Source organism: Peromyscus eremicus, chromosome 16_21, assembly GCF_949786415.1.
Source record: "Peromyscus eremicus chromosome 16_21, PerEre_H2_v1, whole genome shotgun sequence".
NCBI lineage: Eukaryota > Metazoa > Chordata > Mammalia > Rodentia > Cricetidae > Peromyscus > Peromyscus eremicus.
In genome coordinates, this window is record NC_081432.1 from 63,503,331 (window position 1) to 63,516,719 (window position 13,389).

General features: G+C 45.4%; 1 protein-coding gene across 3 annotated transcripts in view; it reads left to right on the top strand.

The window, feature by feature from the left end:
* Positions 1–13,389, top strand: part of Kif6 (kinesin family member 6) — a 323,846-nt gene that overhangs the window by 145,325 nt on the left and 165,132 nt on the right. For all 3 annotated transcript variants that reach the window (XM_059281632.1, XM_059281633.1, XM_059281634.1), the window contains one exon: positions 12,799–12,904. In XM_059281632.1, the coding sequence (XP_059137615.1) occupies positions 12,799–12,904 (106 nt within the window). The remainder of the gene's footprint in view (positions 1–12,798; positions 12,905–13,389) is intronic.

A 13,389-nucleotide genomic window follows, 5' to 3' on the forward strand; every position in this document is an offset into this window, starting at 1 on the left:
GTCAACTACTAGAGAGGGGCTGCTTATGAATCTAGGGGAGGTGGGTTTTCTGTCCCTTTTTCTTTTCAATTATATGTGTGTAGATGAGTGTGGGTATATGCATGCACATGTGAGTAATGTGCCCTAGGAGTCCAGAAGAGAATGCTGAGCCCCTGGAACTGTGGTTACGGGTGGTTCTGAGCTATCCAACATGGGTTCTGGGAACTGAACTTGGGTCCTCTGCCAGAGCAGTAGGCATTCTTAACTGCTGTGCCATCCATCCAATCCCAAAGTTGGGTTTTCTCTCCTAGATGTTTCTGTCTTGTCCTCTGACTCAGATGGATGCTGTGTCCCCTCAATGGCTGCCCTTTCTGGTTAGAATGCTGGTCTTTGCTTTGACTGTAGCGGGTCATGGTGCCCCCACTCAGGCCTTTATAGCACAGAGATTCCTGACAGAGATTCGCCACCCTGGGCACATCCTGGTGCTGTCACTGCTTTCCTCCTCCTGTCCCTGTGTGCTGCTGCTTAGATCCACATGAGGAGGCTCTGACCAGAACAACAAAATGCTCAGCCCATGCCATTGCAAACGCGATTTCCTCAGTACTGCGTGGCCGCCGAACAGTGGAGCAGAGTGGGTTACAAAGGGGGCTGCTGTTGGCTTCTGACCATGGAGTGATTCCTTCTTAAAAGGGAAACGATCTAGAACACAGAGTCAAAATTGAACCTAACTTCAGGGCCTGGAAAGGTGGCTCAGTACTTGACAGATAAGCACAAGGACCTGGGGTTAGAACCTGTAGGGTGAGGGAGGAGGAACTGTATGTACAACATAGCTGTCATCTCAGCACTACAGAAATGGAGACAGAAGGGTTCTTGGGGCTCGCTAGCAAGCTACTGTAGTCAAATCAGTGAGCTCCAAATTCAACGATAGACCCTGTCTCAAAATACAAAGTGGAGAGCCACTGAGGGAGTTAGCAGACATCAGCCTCTAAGCTACACATGAACTGACATATGCTCAAACACAAAAGACTTTTAAAAACATGTAAACATATCAGCAAAACACAACTCTACCTAAATTCAAGTGCTAGGGTAATTAGAAGGGCAGAAATTGCTTCTGACTGGGGAAAAGCAGGGGCAACTTTTAAGAGATTAGGTGAATCCAGAAAGATCTAGAAAAGTGAAATTGGTCCAGAGGGCCTTGCAGATAGAAGGACCAGGCAGGCAGAACTGTGCGTCTGGTTTCCTTATTTTAAAGATACATGAACAGTCTCATAGAAGTGATAGCACTTCCATAGATTCCTACCAAGTTGGTTGCTTGCCCGAGAAAATCAGTCTTCACAAATCCCAGCCCCTCAGAGCTCTGAACAGCTTTATAGCTCTCTGAATTATTAGCTTCTGAGTCAATCAAAAACATAGTGTATTCTTCACATGGAAACCTTCTGATGCCATAAGCAAAGCTTCCAGCACGTTTTATTCTTTCAGAAAAGAACAGTAGCATCGGGCCGTCTTTCAAATGAATTACTAGGGAATAGGTCACTAATGAGGCAACAGTTGTCAGGTGCTCCTGTGTGTGTTGGGGGGTGTGGGAGATAGATGGGTGGGGGACCCACACCCAGTACTTAGTGCCTGCAGCAGGGAGCCACACCACAGCACTAAGTTCCTACAGGTCAGCTCGGAACTGCGAGGCTTGCAGGCTTCTGATGAGGGTGACCAGGTTAAGCATATAAAAATATAGGATGCCCAGTTAAGTTTGAATTTTGTATAAACCACAAATAATTTCTCAATGTAAGTGTGTCCCGCACAATCTTCACAAGACTATTTCAGCATTATTTTATATGACTAGAGTTATATTTTTATTTGCATCATTTCCATGAATATTTTTTTGCCTTAAAACCATTAAGATTTGTAGTTGTATGAGGCTGGGCTTTTTTAATTCACTTTATTTTAAAGTCTTTATTATAATTTTATGTGTATAGGTGGATTGCCTGCATATTTGTCTGTGCACCACAGCATGCCTTGTGTCTGGTGAAGCCAGAAGAGGTGTCAGAGCCCCTGGCACTGGAGTTATAAACAGTTAGGAAATGCCATGTGGGTGTTGGGAATTGAACCCGGTCCTCTGGCAGAGCAGACAGTGATCTTAACCACTGAGCAGCCCCTCAGGCCCCTGGTATTTTTTAAAGCATCGCTGTGATAGTTAAGATAGGTTGTCAACTCGACAGAATTTTCTTCCATCATCACAGTAAACAGACCTCTGAGCACACCTTTGACTGAGAACCTGGGATAGGTTAGCTGAAGTGGGAGGACCCACCCTGAAAGGTGACGTCATCACATGGACTGAGGTCCTAGACTGTATACAAAGGAAAAAGCCGGCTGAGCTCCAGCGTTCTTCTCTCCCTACACCCTGTTGCTTCACCTGCCAGCAAACGTGGCTTCCTCACCATGATGGACCTTCAAACTGTGAGCCACAGTAAGCCCTCCTCCCTGTGCTGCAAGCGTCTGTCAGAGCGATGAGGAAGGTAACTGGCGCAAATGTTGAAAATCAGTTCACAGGTTTTGAAGATCAAATTCCAGGGTTGTAGAGTGGACAGCTTGACTGTGTCTTATGAACACAGCATCTGGATCGCGATGAGTATTCAAAAGTGCCCAGTGAAAAACACAGCATGTTCTTCATTGTTATTCCTGCCTTAGACTCTCCATTAACGCAGTGGCCAACTTAATCTATTTTCTAAATTTAGTTCCTGTTGAGATGTCTCAGTGATAGAAGATTGAGAAATCTTGCTTAACTAATGTCAATATTTTATCTAACAGCTAATTCGCACCACTTGGATGAAAAAAGTCCAAGTAATCAGGCATTCATTAATGGAGGGAGGAGTAATGGATTATCTGCTAACTTGGTCTGAATGCATGTCTCTTGCCTCTCAGGCATCCTTCTTCCTGTCTTCTTATAAAATAGCTGGCTATATGCAATAACCCTGAACTTCATGGGCTATTCCTCCCAGAGGTCATTAGTGGCTAATGTGCATCTCTCCCACTTTATAAGAAATCAGATCTCTGAAATCGTTCAGAAGTCATAACTCACTACAGATGAAGTCTCCACACTCCAGCATGAAGTGATTTGGGTCCTGACACTGCATTTTGAAGATATTAAAACCCAAACGAAAAGTGTGGTCCACAGCTTGTGTTAATTATCGTTGGGGCGCTGTGGAAGCGCTTGGGTACTGAGGAAATCACTATCTAATAGGATTAAATAGGCCTGACTCCATCAAGGCACTGTCTCTCCACATGGGTGATTCCTTTATTCTCCTAAATTCAAGTCTTTTGGGGTCTAATCGGCCAAAGGAATGAACATGGACGGTAATAAAGGGAAGAGGGATGAGGCGTGGATGACGATTTCATTTTGGAATTACAGTTTGACACAGTGGGCTCTTCGAGTCTAGACAACTCTTTCATCAGCTGTCCAAATGCTTGCTTCTGGAATAGGAAGCAGTGTGTCTGCAGGAGCAGATGGTGCCATGCCCTCAGTGTTCTCGCTGATCTCAGAACCTCTGCTCCTTGCTCCTTGGGCTTTGTGAGCGCTAAGATTTTGTCTTAATGTTTATCTTCTTAAGGACTTATTTATTTTTATTAATTTCTTTTATTTTTTTGGTTTTTCAAGACAGGGATTCTCTGTATAGCCCTGGCTGTCCTGTAACTAGTTCTGTAGACCAGGCTGGCCTCAAATTCACAGAGATTCACCTACCTCTGCCTCCCCAGTGTGGGATTAAAGGTGTGTGCCACCACCACCCATTTTAATGATTTATTTTTATACTTTAATGTATTTCTGATCTAGTTTGCTTTCTGTCTTGTGTTAAAATAGTGACCAAAAACAACATGGGGAGGAAAGGGTTAACTTGGCTTACAGGGTATAGTTCATTATTGGGGAAGTGGAGGCAGGAACTGAAGCAGAGGCTGTGGGGGGTGCTGCTTACTGTCTTGCTCCCCATGGCTTTCTCAGCCTGCTTTCTTATATACCCTGGGTCCCCTACCCTATTGGGGGATTTATTAAGGTAACTCCAGTTTAAAAAGAGGTTTATTTTGGAGTAACTTACAGCCAGTAAAAGAGTTGGTTACAGGATCTGGGAGAGGTGAGGCACAGTCCAGAGGTGTTCTCTGGAGAACTCTGTTTGGTCTACCATCCAGCATCCAGGATCACAAGGAACCAAGAGAACCAGCACATCTAGATCTCAGGTCTTAAGGGCTCCCATCTTGGCCCTGCCCCAGGGGCAGGTCATAGGTAGGCATGGCAGTTACTGGAAGCCTCCCTAGGGACAGTACTTCCAGGTCAAAGCTGGAACAACTACCCACTACACCACCCCCTAGCCCAGGGGTGGCACCATCCACAGAGAGCTGGGTCCTCCACATCAATCACTGATCAAGAAAATGTCCCCACAGACTTGCCTACAGACCAATCTGATGGAGGTGATTCCTCAACTGAGGTTGTCTCTCCCCAGATGATTCTAGTATGTGTCAAGTTGAAAAAAATAAACAACTTAGTGTCTGTGAGTGCATGTGTATGTGTGTGCATATGTGTGAGTGTGTGTGAATGCATGTGTTCATGTGTGTTCGTGTGTATATGCTTATGTGTGAATGTGTGTCTGTGAGTATGTGTATGTGTGAGTGTATGTGTGAGTGTGTGTGTGTATGTGTGTGTGTGTGTGTGTATGCTCCCATAGGTTTGTGCACATGACCGTAATGCCTATGGAGATCAAAAGAGAACACCACATCTCCTGGAGCTTAAGGAAGGCCTGTGGTGTGAAACAGCACTTGTGAACATAGCAAACCTCACCTCCACCTGACGCCTGGTGTCTGAAAGTCTACACGAAGGAGGATTGAGCAAAGGCAGGATGAGGCATCACTGGACAAAAACAGAGCCATGGAGTAAGCGATCAGACTGTAGGAACAGAATTCTGTTCATTTGTTTAACCTCTAACTGCTAAGGTGTTGTGTTCTTTATCGTTATTAGTTTGCATCTGAGGATGTAGTTCCCTCATACACCCAGATTCAATTCAATAACTAGAACTTGGTGATGACTGGTGATTTGACTTATATAAATGTACTTCAGATTCATTGTGAACATGTTTCTAATCAGTTATGGGCTGTTATCACCTGGAAAGGTAACCATGAGGGTTTTGTCTTAGTGACCTTTCTATTGCTGTGATAAGACACCATGACCAAGGCAACTACAGAAGAAAGGGTTTACTGGGGACTACAGTTCAAGAGGATGAATCCACAACTGTCATCTACCATGGCAGGGAGCATGGCAGCAGGCAGGCATGGCGCTAGAGCAGTAGCCAAGAGCAACCACAAGGAGAGAGGGAGAGAACTAATTGGGAATGGCATGGGTTTTTGAAATTTTAAAGTACATTTAACATTTCAAAAGGCCACACCTCCTGCAACAGGGCCATACCTCCTAATCCCTCCCAAACAGTTCCAGCAACAGGGGACTAAATATTCAAGTGCATGAGCTTAGGGAGGCCATTCCCATTCAAACCACTACAGATATACTCCATACTTTTATATCATAAAATCCTTTTAATCTGTCTTTCAAAGCTTTTTACAAGTTTTTTTTTGTCTAATTAAGTATTGATGCATTTGTATAGTGCATTTAAAAACTCTAAAACAAGGCTGAAAATTTTTGCTAAAGAAATGGGCTGAGAATTGTATATTCAAAACTTTAGTGTTGTCAACAAATTCAATTTTATACAAGACAGAGCTACGGAAAAAGAGTTAGCGATGTAGAGCAAAGATCAGGAATAGCTTCCACTACCTTCAGCTAAGGAGTGCTTGGGCAGTATGGGAACCAGGAGGGGACTTTAGCTGTGGAGATGTACAGCTTGGGAGAGTCAGACCTCTCCAACTGGCCTTTTATTCTTTTGAATTTCCAACCGAGTTCTTCCTGGATGTGTGCTCAGGTTCTATCCACCTAAGACCTTTGTCTCCCCTGCCCTTCTGTTGGCCACCTCTGTTCCTTGCCCTGGGCCTTGTCTTCCCAGGTCCCCACCCCTCTCTCCCCAGCCTCAGTCTCTGCGCTGGCCTGAAGGTCTCTCCGGTTTCTAGTGCCCAGTCCTTTCCCTGGGTGACTGTCTTTCTTCTATGAACGGCTGTTCACTTTAACGCCTGTTTTACCAGTTTCAGCCTCGGCACGTCACCCAGGCCTAGTCTACCCAGCTTCTGCTGTTGTGGTTCCTGCCCAGGTGTGACTTGTCTTTCCATCCTCCTGCCTCCTGTTCTACTCCTGTCCAGCGTCTCTGCTCGCTAACCCACAGCGTCACGGTCATCTTTCCTGAGCTAGTCCCGCAGTTATCATGGACTATGGAAACAAGAGCTGGTGCTCACATAGTGTTTGCCTGTAGCAAACAAGGAGTTCATCTGCTGCGTGTAGACTTTATAGAAGGAGTTACTAATACAGATGACTGATTAATTTATGTTCTTTTTATCTCTTATTCTGGCCATAGGCGGTCTTTATTCACTTAGACACTGTATACATTTTATAAATTACTATTTCCTTTTGCTGTGAAAGCATAAAAATAAGATTATTTCTTCATACAGAAACCTATTGCTTCAAATCTTTGTAAATATCAGCAGATAGCTCTCGGTGGGGGTTAATGAATAAGTTGAAATAGGGGAGCAGTGGGCAAAGGGGAGTTTGGATTGACCCACCCCACCCCAGAAAGGGACCTCTGATCCTTCCTGCTAGTACCATACCATCCCCTCTAAAAGGATCAGGGCTAAGGGCCAGGAAGGGGTGCACATGAGAGTCCTGGGAGATCTGTAGCATTGGGGGAATGTGGAGAGCAGTGAGGAGCCTGGGGAAATGCCAGCCAGCACCCAACCCTAGTCTGCCTTTCCCTGTGGTGTGGGGCCTGGCAGGAGCAGGCAGCAGGGCTGGACAAACTGTCCTGGGGCGGCGGTGTGTGTGTGTGTGTGTGTGTGTGTGTGTGTGTGTGTGTGTGTGTGTGTGAGAGAGAGAGAGAGAGAGAGAGAGAGAGAGAGAGAGAGAGAGAGAGAGATCATTTTCGTTGTCACCAGTTGTCAGAACAAGCATGTGGGCTGTGCTGTAGGCATGCTGGGGCCCTTCATCCTGATTTCCATCAAAGAACAGGAACAGGGGCCAGAATGGGAGTTGTGGCCAGAGCTGTGTTGCAAGGGAAACTGTGGAAGGCTGTGGCCCTCAAGCTGTGTAGGCATGAAGGGATGGAGATCCCAGACCCACCCCAGGTCAGAGTATGGGTATCCCAGACACAAGCTGAGATCCATGATAACTTCACTCTAGTCCAGGCTGTAGGTGTAAGCATGGCCTTGTGGGTGTGGAATACAGAGAAGGAAAGACGCCCCTCGGCCAGCAGCTATGACTGTGTTCATGTATTATCCACAGGTCAAATGGGGAACAGCTCTTGTGGAAGTTCAGAAATCTGTGGGTTCAACCTAAATGGGGGTGCTCAACTGAGATTGAAGGACTGCCCAGGGAATTGCTGTTGTCACTGCCACTGTCCAGCAGAACAGAAAGCTGTGGTATGTGTGTTTTTCACTCTTTGCTCTTTGGAGGTCCACCACCGAGCTCCCAAATAAATACACAGAGACTTATTCTTACTTATGAATGCCTGGCCTTAGCCTGGCTTGTTTCTAGCCAGCTTTTCTTAAACTGTCCAGTCTACCTTTTGCCTCTGGACTTTTATCTTTCTCTATTCGATATACCTTTCTTTACTTCTTACTCCATGGCTGGCTGTGTAGCTGGGTGGCTGGCCCCTGGCATCCTCCTCTCCTTCTTTTCTCACTCCTCCCTCTTCTCTTTTTCTCCTTCTATTTATTCTCTCTGCCTGCCAGCCCTGCCCTTCCCTCTCCTGCTTAGCTATTGGCCATTCAGCTCTTTATTAGACCAATCAGATGTTTTAGACAGGCAAAGTAACACAGCTTCACAGAGTTAAACAAATGCAACATAAAAGAATGCAATACATATTTGCATCATTAAACATCTCAGTGAACATGCTCACACCCTGCGGGTAAGCAGGCAGTACTTCACCACAGAGATCCTTTGATATGAACACCTGCAGGCTGGTACCCAGAGGGCCTGATGGCCAGGAGATCATCTCCAGCCAGCTTCTCAGAAGGCATGAGCCAGATAACCTGCTGCTCACAGCTTGGGCTGGTCCAGTTCTGGCCTCCATGGCTGCATTTCCCCAGCCACTGTCTGGATCAGTCCTACCTGAGGCTCAGTCTCCTGGCACTGAAGCCAGGCTTTCCACTGGATGCTGCCCTGGGGTTTTCTGCTTCAGCTGGGTACTTTCTAGCACATTGATTGATACTGGTGCCAATTTGCTCTTTCATATGCATGGCGAGAATATCAACCGCCACTTTTAGGTCAGACACATTGGCCTTGGCCTCCTGGTTGTGAGAAGCCCCAGGCTGTTCTCCTGCAGCCCTAGAGGCCTCGAGAGGAATGCCTGCAGGCATGTCTCCACAACACAGCCATTCACAGCACCCCTCCAGCAGGCTATTTGCTCTCTTTCCCATTTGTTCTAAACCCTAAGCTTCCCTAAACATTACCACTTGTCTAAACCCACTGAAGTAGTAATGTTTGATCACAGCAAGGTGGCCATGCCTTGAAAGAAACTATCACTGTGAAACCCTGGAATTACAAACAGTAGTAATGTTTGATCACAGCAAGGTGGCCATGCCTTTAAAGAAACTATCACTGTGAAACCCTGGAATTACAAACAGCAAACTTGAGTTTTAGACCTTTCAAGAACCTACATCAGTTGCATTTTCAAAGTGCTTGCAATATCAATCTCCAGTGCTTTGAGTTTGGTCTTACTTAAAACGTATTTCAATAAACTGGATGTGGTAGCACACACCTATAATCCTAACACTTGAGAGGCAGAGGCAGGAGGATCATAAGTTCAAGGTCATCCTCAGCTACATAGTCAGTTCAAGGGCAGCCTGGAGACCCTGTCCCTAAAAAGTAAAATAAAATCTATCCAAAATAGCATTATTTAATTCCATAGGGGAAATATATGATAATAAGCATGTAGTCCCACAAAAAGACCATCACTTGTGAGGCAAACCTGTCCTGGATTTTAATTTCAATTTTTTGAATTTGCTGTTCCAAATCAATGAGTGCCCCAAGAAGCTACATGGCTTTGCATTTGAGGCCCCATGTGACAGGGCTTCTAAGATGAAGAGGACACAATACTGAGATCTATCTCAAAGAAAACTCTGCATTTGGGATGTCTTCCACACCACTGAAGCCTTCCCCTCTGCCTCACGTCAGGAGAGGAGCTCGAAGTGTCAAGTGCCTGACACTGACCTGAATTTCTTATACATGGAGAGTCTGATGGGATCAGGAGGTGGGGAGAGGGTTTGCCTTTGGGACTTTGTTCATGAGAACATATTTCAGGATTATGTTATAGAAAAAAAATTAAGTCTTTGTATCATGTAGATTGAAGGTCCCCTGCATGCTCATGTCTTTGAACACTTGGTCCCTTTAGTCTACTCTTTGGGGAGGTTGTGGAACCCTTAGGAGATGGAACCTGCTGGAGGAAGTGTGGGGGTGTGCTTTGAGGGTTTGGAGCTTGACTCTAACTCCTGATTTCATTCTTTGCTTTCTGTGTGTATGTGCAATAGGATTAATCAGTCAACTTCCTGGCTACCAGGTCAGCAGGCCTCAGCTTCCTGTTACCCTGCCTTGGCTGCCATAATGCACTGTAGTCCTCTGAAACTGTGAGCTGAAAGAAACCCTTGCTCCCAAACGTGCACTTTGTCAGGGTATCTTATCGTAGCCACAGAAGAGAAACTATGTATCATAAATACACTTCTGTGTGTATCTGGCAGTTGAAGCTCTGTTCCACAACAAAGAAAGTCAACAAATAGAGCCATGGAGAGGGTTGTCAAACTGACAGACGCCATAGCCCCCTGGGAGATGGGCCCCTGCGCATGCCTGAGGGGAAATTACCTCGACTACAGTAACTGGTGTGGGAGGACCCATCATTCCCTGTGCAGGGCTCCTTGACGTAAAATGGAGAAATGGAGCCGAGCAGCAGCAGGAGCATCTCTTTCTATCTCCAGAAGGTGGACCCAGGGTCCAGCTGCTTCAAGCTTCCACTGCCTTGACCTTGAGTCTCTAAAATAACCCTTTCTCCCTGGAGTTGCTTTTGTCAGAGTGTTTTGTCACAGTAACACACATAAACTAAGACAGAATCTGAAAGTGGACACTGCCCTATATCTGAAGAAAATCCTTAAGGATTACAGGATAATGGTGGGCGGGATGGCTCATACCTATAATCTCAGAAGGCTGAGGCAGGGGGCTGGCATGAGTCTGAGGCCAGAGTGGGCTGCCTAGTGAATGTGAAGACATCCTGGGTTATGATGGAAGGTTCTGTCTCAAGAAAACAAAATAAAATCAGAAAATAGAATTACAATATAAATTGTCTCCTACTTGGCAATGTCAGCGATCACGTGTTACAGCTGCAGGAAGAAAACAAACAAAACCCAAGTGTGCTCTGGGGCAGAAATCGTCCGCTGTGTGGGCGCACTGATAACAGCAGTGGGAGAGAAGTGTGTGCTGTTGCAAAGACAGTGAAAGCATGCACATGCTTTCATCATGCTAGGAAGACATGGAAGGGCTGCTCCTAGGCCTGGGAGCGTAGGTACTGAACACCATCCCTCTGCCTGCTGCCTTCCTTTCTAAGGTCCCAACTCAACACAAGGGAATGGGTTCCATGCAGTGAATCTATTTACTAACCTATGTATTTGCATTGAGCATCTAATGTTGAGGGTGGGACACCAAGAATTATTTCATGTTTTTGTCATCTGTGTGTGTTCATGTGTATGCACATACGTGGGAGTGTGTGTGTGTGTTCATGTGTATGCACATATGTAGGAGTGTGTATGTTCATGTGTATACACATATGTAGGAGTGTGTGTGTTCATGTGTATGCACATATGTAGGAGTGTGTGTGTGTTCATGTGTATGCACATATGTAGGACTGTGTGTGTGTGTTCATGTGTATGCACATATGTAGGACTATGTGTGTTCATGTGTATGCACATATGTAGGACTGTGTGTGTGTGTTCATGTGTATGCACATATGTAGGAGTGTGTGTGTGTTCATGTGTATGCACATATGTAGGACTGTGTGTGTTCATGTGTATGCACATATGTAGGAGTGTGTGTGTGTTCATGTGTATGCACATATGTAGGCGTGTGTGTGTTCATGTGTATGCACATATGTAGGACTGTGTGTGTGTTCATGTGTATGCACATATGTAGGAGTGTGTGTGTGTTCATGTGTATGCACAATGTAGGAGTGTGTGCCCACACATACATGAGCATGCATATAGAGGACAGAGGTCAATGTCTATCAACTTCCTCTATCATTCTCCACCTTATATTGATACAGGGTTTCTCACTGAACCTGGAACTTGCCCCTTCAGCTAGACTGACTAGCCAGCAAGCCCCAGGGGTCCCCCTCTTTTCACTTCCCCAATGCTGGAATTTACACGCAAGCACCCCCACTTTTGACTTTTTACATAGATGTTGGAGTTCTGAATTCAGGCTTCTTGGTCACCTGATAAGCACTCTACTGACTGAGACACCTTCCCAGACCTTTTGTGATTATTATGAGGTACTGTCAGTTGGAGAATGGGGTGGATCAGGTACATTCACAGACCCTGGAATGCGTCAGGGATGGGGATACTGCAAATGAGTTGGGGAGCAATAGGGAATAATGGTTGGCTGATCCTTCCCAAAGGGAGGTATTTTTTAATTTTGCTTTTTGGAATAGGGAGAACATGAAAATTATTGAAAGTAGAGAGAAGGGAGTCTGTGCAGAATAGTGATACAGATATCAGAAGAAGCCCAGTGGGACAGGATAGCTTGAGAAGAAGGAAGAGTGTTATCAAGTTGGGGATAAAGGTGGGGAGAGCCTGCCTGGTGAGCATGGACTATTGCCAGGAGGAAGAAAGAATGCAGTCTGTGGCAACAGCATGGCTTTCTCAGGCTATTGTGAAGGCACCTCACTGCTCCACAGGGCGAGTTCAGTGGCAGACGTGGGGATCATGGGAAGACTGGGAAGAACCACTGTGGAGACCATAGGTCCACCAGGAACGATAAAATGAACACTGCTGAGGGCCAGCTGAAGCTGAGTATCATGCGTTTTCAATGAAACTAATATAGGAATTGTTTATTTTTATTACTTTCTCTAACAATGTGGCAGCTTGGCACAGAGGCAAAGAGGTTCAGTGTGCCTAGAATGGGTAGGTTATAGAAATCAAATGACTTTTTAAAGCTTTTAATTGTATATCTCTGTGTGTGTGTGTGCGTATGTGTGTGAGCACATGTACGCACGCATTGGCAAGCATGAATGCAATGCACCCATGCATGCAGTGCCCTCGCAGGCCAGAAGAGGGCTTTGGGTTTCCTTGTAGCTGGAGTTACAGGTGATTATGAACCACTAAACATGAATACTGGGAACCCAACTCAGAGCCTCTGTAAAAGCAGTGAGTGCTCTTAACCACTGAGTCATTTCTCCAGCCCCTCAAATAGTCTTTATATGGAAACCTGCATGTGAACATTCATTGGAAATTAGTCAAGCAAATGCATAATGGCAGATTTCACTTTATCAATATGCTTTCCCACTTCACCTTCGCACTCAAACCAAGTAACGAATTCTAAGAAAATAAGGGCCCCACATCCTGTCCTTCAGATGTTCTGCTTGCAGGAGAGGCCGTCAGGCTTTCTAAGGCTTACAGCTCATTCTTGCTTCTCATACATTATGTATTTTTTAGGCTGGAAAAACTAATAGCATCCTTTTTGGAAGACCAAGACCCAGAGAGTAGACTGGAAGTTGGCGCCGATATGCGTAAAATCCATCACTGTTTTCATCATTTTAAGGTAAATTTCAATGTTTCCTCCAGTCTCAGCCATGTCCTGCCATGCTCCAACTGCAATAAAAACTCTTCCTGGTGACCAGCTCTAGAAACACCAGGACTCAGCCTTACACATGCAGAAAACAGCCTGAGTGTCTCCCCAGGCTGTGACTATCACTGGGCTGCTGCAGGGATTGTATCTAACTTTTCCACAAATAAACCCTGGCCACAGGCTTCTAATTCCTTTGCCAGGAGTCACTCTGTCTTGTGCCCAGAATATGTCTATGCTGAAACACACAAATGTGAACACATACATGAACACAAAAATGTGCACACACACATTTTCAAACAGTTTCAAGATAATTGTCTCCAGGTTTTTTCCCAGTATTTTGATTTATCTGAATAATTTACTAACTTTCCTCAGCCTCCAAAGTTTTGCTTTTGTGATAAGGGGATGGGAATGTCACCAGTTTCCACTTGTAATTTTGCATACTTTGCGAAGATACTGTG